Here is an 8,508-nt window from a genome sequence, read left to right as displayed (position 1 = left end):
TCATAAATAGTGCTCCAAATCAGCTGGGATTGGCTGCAGGTTATCATGGTGAGCACAGGTGCATGGGCCAGGGAGGGGAGCCCATAATGAGCACCGCCCTGGCAGAGGAGAGAGAGAGAGCACAAAGGAAAAAAACAAACAAAACACAGAGTCAGCCGGTGAGGAACGGGGACCATCACAAAGAAAAAGTCATAATTTTCCAGTTTGTCTTTTAACTGAATATCCATATTTCCTGCAATGCAATTGCTCTGTCTTGTAACTGTTTGTCTGGAGAGGAGTACATTTTAAATGGTTACCTTTTAAGAATTTTATTTTAAAATAACGGAATTTTTTAAGGGCATTTTAGCATGAGAATGGCTTAGTGCAGGGGTGTCGAACTCCAGGCCTCGAGAGCTGGTCTCCTGCAGGTTTTAGATATCACCCTGGGTCAACACACTCGACTCAAATGATTAGTTCATTACCAGGCCCCTGGAGAAGTTCAAAACATGTTGAGGAGGTAATTTAGCCATTTAAATAAGATGTGTTGGATCAAAGACACATCTAAAACCTGCACGACCCCAGCTCTCCGGGGCTGGAGTGTGTGTGTTGTTTTTGCAGATTTGATATATGCCCTTTTTTTTGCAGACATCTAGAATGAGTCGTATAAAGGATAGACATCGCTTGGTTTTGCAACATGTTGTGATCCTCATTTTTTTAACACAATCTTGTGGTGGTAAGTTGCACACCAACATTTAGAAAATCCACAGTTTAAAGTACTTACCTGTAGTTTTTTAACAGAACATGAAAACAAATACTGTAACAGCAACAGTTTATGTTGATTTAGTTAAATAAATCAGTTACATATCTTACTCAGCCTGATCTTGGAAACTCATGAAGTCTTCAGAATTACAAAACTGCAGAATTTATTTGTGTGTCTAAATTTGTTAGGTCAGCATCAGATGATTGGTCCAACTCAGCCAGTAGTGGCCATGATTGGTGATGACATCATTTTGCCATGCCACCTGGAACCTGCTGTGGATGCTGTTGACCTGACTGTGGATTGGTCCAGAAAGGACCTCAAACCTAGATCTGTCTATGTGAGGCGAGAGGGTGTGGAGCTTCTGACTGAGCAGAATCCTTTGTACACAGGAAGAACATCACTCTCTGTCAACAAACTGCAGTGTGGAGACGTTTCATTGAAACTCTCCACAGTGCAACTCTCTGATGCAGGAACATACAAATGCCTTGTACCTAAATTTAATGCAGAAACTGTGGTGACGCTTGCTGTAGGTAAGTTTAATTAAATTTAGATTAATTTCTTCACTTTGCAATTTAGATGTGAAGAAAGACTTTAAGCAACATAGATATTGAGGGTCAAAGGGCACTCAGAATGACAAGTAGGATAAAGGAACACTTGTGTCAGCTCCAGTAGAAAGTGGATCACAGACATGTGAGTTGAGAATAGAAGTGCATTTATTTTGGGTAACCAAACCAGCTCTGATTTGGGCTAAAAAATGCTTCTTGAACATATATTTGGACTGAGCATACTGACACAAACTGACAAGAGGGAATCCCTACTGAATCAATGGCAATCTAGTATTCTGGCCATAGGGGTACACAACCTGACCAGTGTAGCACATGGAACAGCTGGACAAATAAGAGAGGTGCATAACAAAAACCAACAGTATTTATAATTGGAGGGGATTTGTGCACCCACTAAATGGGCGTTTAGCCAACCGCGGGGGAGTTGGCCCCATGATAAAAACTCTACAGCCAAGGTGGCCCTTTTAACGACCAAGAGGGACCAGAGGAACGTTGATCTGACAAAGGAAATACTTGGATAGGTACAGGGTAATTTCAGCCTATATACAGGAATTTTGACAAGAGCAAATGGAACAAATAAGAATTTTCGAATTTTGTCCAGCCAGATTCGCAATGTTGATTTCACATATCATTGGGCCAATCTATAAGTCTCTTAGGACAAGAACAATGTGAGTTAAGATTGATCAGAGATAAATTTGGGCGAACTGTAACTATTTAATTCTTTTCTTTGTAGGTTCAGTTTCCTCACCAGTCATAGAACTCACCAATGTCAAAAATAAAATGGTGTTAGAGTGTAAATCTAATGGCTGGTATCCAGAGCCTCAGATGTTGTGGGTGTACAGTGAGGGAAAACCCATTTCTGTGGAACCTACAAAGATTGTCAGAGGTTCTGATGGCCTCTATACTGTCAGCAGTAAAGTGACTGTGGAGAAAGGACAGAGCTACAGCTTCACCTGCAAAGTTCAACAGAAGAATATCAGTCAAATCAAAGAGACACACATCCATGTTTCAGGTAGAAATGCTTTTTTATCACTCACATTAATTTTCAGTTACAGAAAGTAGAATCTAGAACATTTTGTCTCCTTATATTCACAGGTGATCTCTTTATGGTCCAGTCTAATACTGCTGTTCACATTATCATCAACTTGGCTGTCTGTTTAATAAGCGTCGGGACAGTAATATTCGTAATATGGAAGTGTGGACAAAAGAAAACCGGTAAGTTCAAACTTCATAGCACTTTTTACCCCAACCTCAAATTATCATCAGACCTTTTTAATGTCTTGTTTTAGTGTAACTGCCTTTAAAATTAAGGGCTAAGAAGTACAAACGTGATTCAAATAAAAATGACACAAACACATAAACAGTTATGTTAAAGGCACCCTAGGCAAAACAGTGGATGGAGACTGCAGCATGACCAAAATTATTACAGCAGTGATCTTGTAATCTCATTGCCTTTGTAATTGTTGCTTTGAAGATGCAGTTCATGTAATTGCTGCAGGGCAACGGTTTACCAGCAAAATTGAAGGCTCTCAACAACTTTACTTTTATAAAAGAATATAACCAGCTGGTAACAATTTGACTAGAGTCCTGTGTTACAATAAGATGTGTTACAGACATGTAGAGTTGGTCTCATCAGTGCAGATTGACTGCAATATCTTGACTCTCTGTCTGCATTTATAAACTAAGTGGTAATTCAGTGTGGTAAGTCAGACTGTGATTATTTATTGGCTGTTTGCATCCCATTAACGACCTGTGCAACACCCTCAACCTCTAAAAGACCAACTGGTTGCCACAACGACCTGCTGAATGTGTAAAAATTTTCCTCTATTGTGACTGAGACATTTGGGGGGGGGGGGCATAGGTAAAGATATTTGAGGAAATCATCCACTGTAAAATTATTATTATAGCAACAATAATACTGAAAAAAAAACTTTTTGTGCTTCATCCTGATTGTAAGTATTGCCACCAAAATATCATGTTCGCACTTATTTATTTCTATAAACAACAAAGTGAAAGGAAATTAAAATGTGAAAAATATGTATAAATATGTATGAATAGATATGTGATTTTGAATAAAATTGGCAGCAACTCTCTAATGTAATAGTAATGCTTCAAACTGTCTATTTTTATTTACATTTTAATACTGGTATAGTAATTTAGAACTGCCAGCACATGTGTAATACATAGAAATTACCAAAATTTTATCCCTATGATCTACATAAATACAGTTAAATACAGGGTATTTATATTAACCCTTATATTGATATGTATGTGGATATACATTCCACTCAAGATTGTTTCATGTTTTCATTTATTTATTTAAATTAGTATTATATTATACAGTAATTAATAGTCTTGAAGAGTCTAGATTTTTTTGCTTGTTTGTTTTGTTTTGTTTTAAGAAGCATCCTTAGCATTGTTTCCAAGTATGTGTTTTAGCTCTCAGCCATATTAGGTTTAAACATTTTTTTCCTACATTTTTATTCTAACAGAAAACAAAAGACTTGAAGATGAGTTTCAGAACAATGAGGAAGACTTAGAACATGTCCAACAAACCATTAAAAAACTCAAGGAGCAGAAGACATCTCTGAAGAATCAGAGAGAAAAACTCATCACACTGATTCAGGAGGACAAGACAGAGAAGAAAGAAATCATGTTGGAGACTATCCCAGCTTTGGCTTTGGATAAAGGCAAACAAAGGCAAAAGCTTACAAATAAAGAAAAGGACCTGGAAAAGAGAATGGAAGTACATGATGAACTGTTAAAGATGACAGACAAACTAATGGAGGAAACAGAGAACATTATAATCCAGATGACAGAAAGAAAGGGAAAGTTAGAAAAAGACAAGGAACAAATTATTAAACACTTGAGAGAGAAACAAAGAAATGAAAAAGATTTTGAAGAAACTGTCAGAGAAACAAGCGAGAAACAATGAACAGGTGTGTAAGAACCCAGGATGAGTTTTTCTTTAATATGTCTCATGCTAAAATCACACATACAAACTGTCATGTTGTGTTCAGTTTATGTTCCCTTTTTTTTATGTTCCCAGTGTCTTCAGTAGTGAACCTAACCCTATTTTTTTTTCTTTTTTCCTCAGCAAGCAACAGAGTAACACGATAAATAAAACATGGATTTTGCATTGCTGTCATTTTGCGATGCGATACCTGATGTCTTTATTTATTTGCTTTAAATTTATATTATATACAAGACATTTTGACTGTATTTTATCATAGGAGATTTTGTTATGATAAAATGTATCAATATTATTTAATCTTTTTAATCTTCTGTCTGTGTGAAAGTAAGAATTACACTGTGAGAGAAAGAAGAAAATATGAAAATATGCTGTATGTATTGTATTGTTGTGAGATCTGGGGTAGAAAGAGACTAAAGTCCCCCCCAGTCATCTCTAGATCAGAGGTGAGAGAGATTAAAAGGTCTTAATATTCAGACTTATGTGAGTAAGGCCACACACAAGGTCACACTAATACGTTTTCGTTTGAAAACGCAACTTTTTCTCTCCGTTTTGGCCTTCAGTCCACACTGAGACGGCGTTTTCAGTCAAGGAAAATGGAGCGTTTTGAAAATGTTCTTCAAAGCGGATACATTTAAAAACGCCGTTTTCGCATCGCAGTGTGAACAGCGTACCTGGAGCCTTTTTGAAAACTATGACGCATTTTAGTCATGTGATGCATTCATGTGACCAATTAAACTAAGACAGCGGAGGGCAGTTGTTACAGCAGTTGTTTTGTTTGCTCTCAATTTTGACAGCTCTATTAAAGATTAATATCAGTTTGTACATGCTCCAGATAGCTTTTCTTCAAATTCTTTAATTCCCACTCGCTTTTGCAACTTTGTACTTTTGTGTTACTCGCAGCAACAACTCCACCTAATTGTTAGTCCATTTAAAAAACTTGGTGCTTTTCCTCAACGTTTTTGGACGTTTCAATGTGTACTCACAACTCTGTGAAAACAACTGAAAATGGTAGTGTGGACGCGGAGCGTTTTAAGATGAAAACGCCATTTTCAAATTTATCCGGACTAGTGTAGACGTAGCCTAAAAGTCATCAAAGTTCTAAAACAGAGCTTTCCCTCTATTTCCTCATAATAAAGCTTTTTTATTTTTAATCAAAGATGAATCAAAATATAAGTTTGATCAATATTAGATCAATATTTCAATGAGAAACAAAGTTTGATTAATGGAAATAACTGTTTTAATGTCTGAATTTTGTGGTGGTGTCTAAGTGCTCATGAGCAACTTCAACCTTTACAGTTTTGTGTCTAATTCCTCACCAAGAGTCTGACCTTGGTGTGTGTGTGGGTGTGTGGTGCAGGATGGGGGGTGAAAGTGACAGCCTGGGGCCACTAATTTAAGAAAATGTCTGACTACAAAATGTATGATTTAATAAAAGAAGTTTAATAAAATAAATAATTTTTAAAAAGTGAATTAACAGAGTTTAAAGATGTGAAAGTATTCCTCTGTGTTTGAATTATGTTACAATAAATTTTCGTGTGAAAATGTGCTAAAGATTGTTAAGAAAAACAAAGGAAATGTAATGAATTGATTTCAAAGTTTAAAAGTACAAACTTTGTGTTAAATCATATAAGTCAGAGAGGCAGAGAGTGACAGATAAGGTGTGGGTGGACATCGGGTGATAAAATATCAACCACTTGATTGGATGTCCAAAATGTGAAGATGTGACGCCCAGTATGAGAAAGGGGAGAAAGGGTGAGCAGGTAAAAAATGGGGTATAATCAATGTTCCCTCTAATTTTTCACGTGTCTGAGCGAACACACAAACTCCCTGAGCGATCCCTTGGACCACTGTGAGCGACATCAGACGTGTGCACTGTGGTCATGTCAGCATTGAATCCATCCAAGTTACATGATTTATTAAGATAATCAAATCACATCATTTACATTTATGTTAGACTACTTTTAATTAACTGCTTTAGCCCATTTACAATGAAAATGTAAAAAAAAAATGTAGTCATTGACCTGTGTAGTATGTTAACACTATTGGAAGTAAAAATGAACTCAAATTTTGAAAACACAACTTTTTTCTTTTTTTTTTTATAAAGCTCTGGCTTGTATTATGAGTCTGAGTCTGTGGTCTGGGAGAGAGTCCTGTAACTCTGTCTGCAAAATATAGTATATAATGACCAATGTTGGGCAATTAATTATATAGTTACTTCTTCAAAAAAGTAACTCAGTTTGGCAAACAACAAAGTTTTTTGCAGCTATTTTTTTTAAATGCAGCCAAGGTGTTTTTTTAAATAAACATGTCAAACTATTTACAGAGCAATCAGGTGTTCTGCATCAAATTTGATGCCATACAAATCATTTGTGCCACTCCAAAAATAATTTCTGTCCACATAAAGGAGAACATCACAAGCCTGATACCTGCAGGCCTGACAACAGGAGATGTATCACTCCTGTAAAACCTGTAACATTCAGCAGTCGCCTCATTGTTCTGACACACACAACAAAACTATTGACTACACAACATACTAACTACATAAGATTTGCGCTATGTTGCAAATCTCTCACATCTCACATCTCAAAACACCGCCGTCACTCCTAAAACTTCCCCCCGTTTCTTAACAACTAGATGCCATGTTGCCATATCATTTTTTGATTGGTCGACATGGTACTTTTTTCGACCAATAGGGAAGGGTGGGGGTGTTTTTGGTTTTGTTTTTGCTCACAGGCAGAAAGCGCTTTCGAGCGTTTTTTCTTATAGACCATTTCTTCCCGCAGTAAATATAAACAACGTCAGTATTCAGGAAGAAAACCAAACATTGCAGATATTTTTATCACAACTCTGGTTTTACGTGGCCTATCAACACAATTTAAAAACTGGTATAAAGTCCACACTTTCTCCATCAGTTGTTCCGTCTGTCCTGCTCACATCTCCAATGGTTGTACACGTTGTCATTAACGTGGCTTCACTCCACATCAGCCACGCCGCTTTGCTAGCTAAAACACCGTTGTCGGCACATAAGGACGCTGTCATAGCCTGTCAACAACGTTAATTAGCTGCGTATATACGAATGTGAATCACATTATTGGCTGGACTATGGGATAAGGTGGCATCGTTCTAATCCCATACGGTAGCAGCCAGTCACTGACTAACACTGCAAAACAGAATTGTTGAAGTTTTCATTTCAATTCAGGTTAGATTTTTTTTGTGCTCAACACAGGTTTTCTGTGCGCAGAGACCGTGCCAGCAGTGTGCAATTGCGCACGTGCGCAGCTTAGAGGGAACATTGGGTATAAAAGAGATTTTGGGTTCTTCCCCTTTGTCTTCTGTGAGATGAGCAGTTCAGAAGACTGGAGGTGAAAATTCTAGCAGGGACACTAAAAGGGGTAATGGAAGTCCAAACTTTGAACCTGTGAATTGATTGTGGAATTTATATCTCTAATAAAATATTCTGCAATTAAAGTCTAAATTGTGGACATTTTAACCTTAAACAGTAAAGATAATGGTCTGAGTATTACTCTTTATTAGTGCAAATAGCTCTTACATGTTACCCTGTCAATCAAAACAGTAGTTGGTGATGACATGGCATTTTTTTAACCTGCCATCAGTGTTGTTTCTAAGGCTGAGAAGTGGACCAGATCTAAGCACAAATAACACAAAAAGTTACAACATAAACAGACCTAAGTGATTTAAATTGATCAAGTGTTTGTGCAGATCTAATATTTAGGAGAAGACTGCTCCAAAGTTTGGGACCTGCCACAGAGAAGGCTCTATCATCACACGATTTGAGTTTAGTCCAAGGGATGGATAGCATTAATTTTGAACTGGACCTCATGGTTTCTTCTGCAGCATAAACATGTAGCGGTAGACTACTGTTCCCATAAGGCTGTGTGTGGGGGGAGCTTCCGGGGTTACGAGAAAAGTTGGAAAACATCACCCGAACACGCTGCGTCCAGTGTCATCATTTATACGAAACAGATAGGAGCTAAGACAGGTGCGAAGGGGCTCGGGCGTTGAGTGACATAAAAACAAAAAGTAAAAGTCTCCTGTAGGAGACAGGAACCCAGTGTAGATAAGCTAAAACTGGGGTTACATGCTCTCTGCGTTTGGCGCCGGTTAGCAGACGAAGAGCTGCATTTTGGACCATCTGAAGATGATAAATGGAGGCCTGGTCGAGACCAAAATACAATGAATTGCAGTAGTCCAATCTGCAAGTAAGGAAAAGG

General features: G+C 37.6%; 1 protein-coding gene across 2 annotated transcripts; it reads left to right on the top strand.

Annotated features, from left to right (window-relative positions):
* The first annotated feature begins 6 nt into the window (after positions 1 to 6).
* Positions 7 to 5,067, top strand: LOC102301743 (butyrophilin subfamily 3 member A2). 2 transcript variants are annotated; one of them, XM_005952078.3, is made up of 7 exons: positions 7 to 158; positions 625 to 712; positions 928 to 1,269; positions 2,036 to 2,314; positions 2,398 to 2,517; positions 3,795 to 4,241; positions 4,400 to 5,067. In XM_005952078.3, exons 1-6 carry the CDS (start codon positions 63 to 65, stop codon positions 4,235 to 4,237), a joined length of 1,368 nt encoding a protein of 455 aa, XP_005952140.2. In that variant the 5' UTR covers positions 7 to 62; the 3' UTR covers positions 4,238 to 4,241; positions 4,400 to 5,067. The 2 variants fall into 2 exon arrangements, with proteins under 2 accessions (XP_005952140.2, XP_042072801.1); XM_042216867.1 differs by having other exon boundaries at positions 3,795 to 5,067.
* The last annotated feature ends 3,441 nt before the right edge of the window (positions 5,068 to 8,508 follow it).

This window comes from Haplochromis burtoni, unplaced genomic scaffold, assembly GCF_018398535.1.
Source record: "Haplochromis burtoni strain Fernald_Lab_line unplaced genomic scaffold, NCSU_Asbu1 Contig_1309, whole genome shotgun sequence".
NCBI lineage: Eukaryota > Metazoa > Chordata > Actinopteri > Cichliformes > Cichlidae > Haplochromis > Haplochromis burtoni.
The sequence above is the reverse complement of the archived record's forward strand: the minus strand, read 5'-3'. Positions and strand labels throughout refer to the sequence as shown.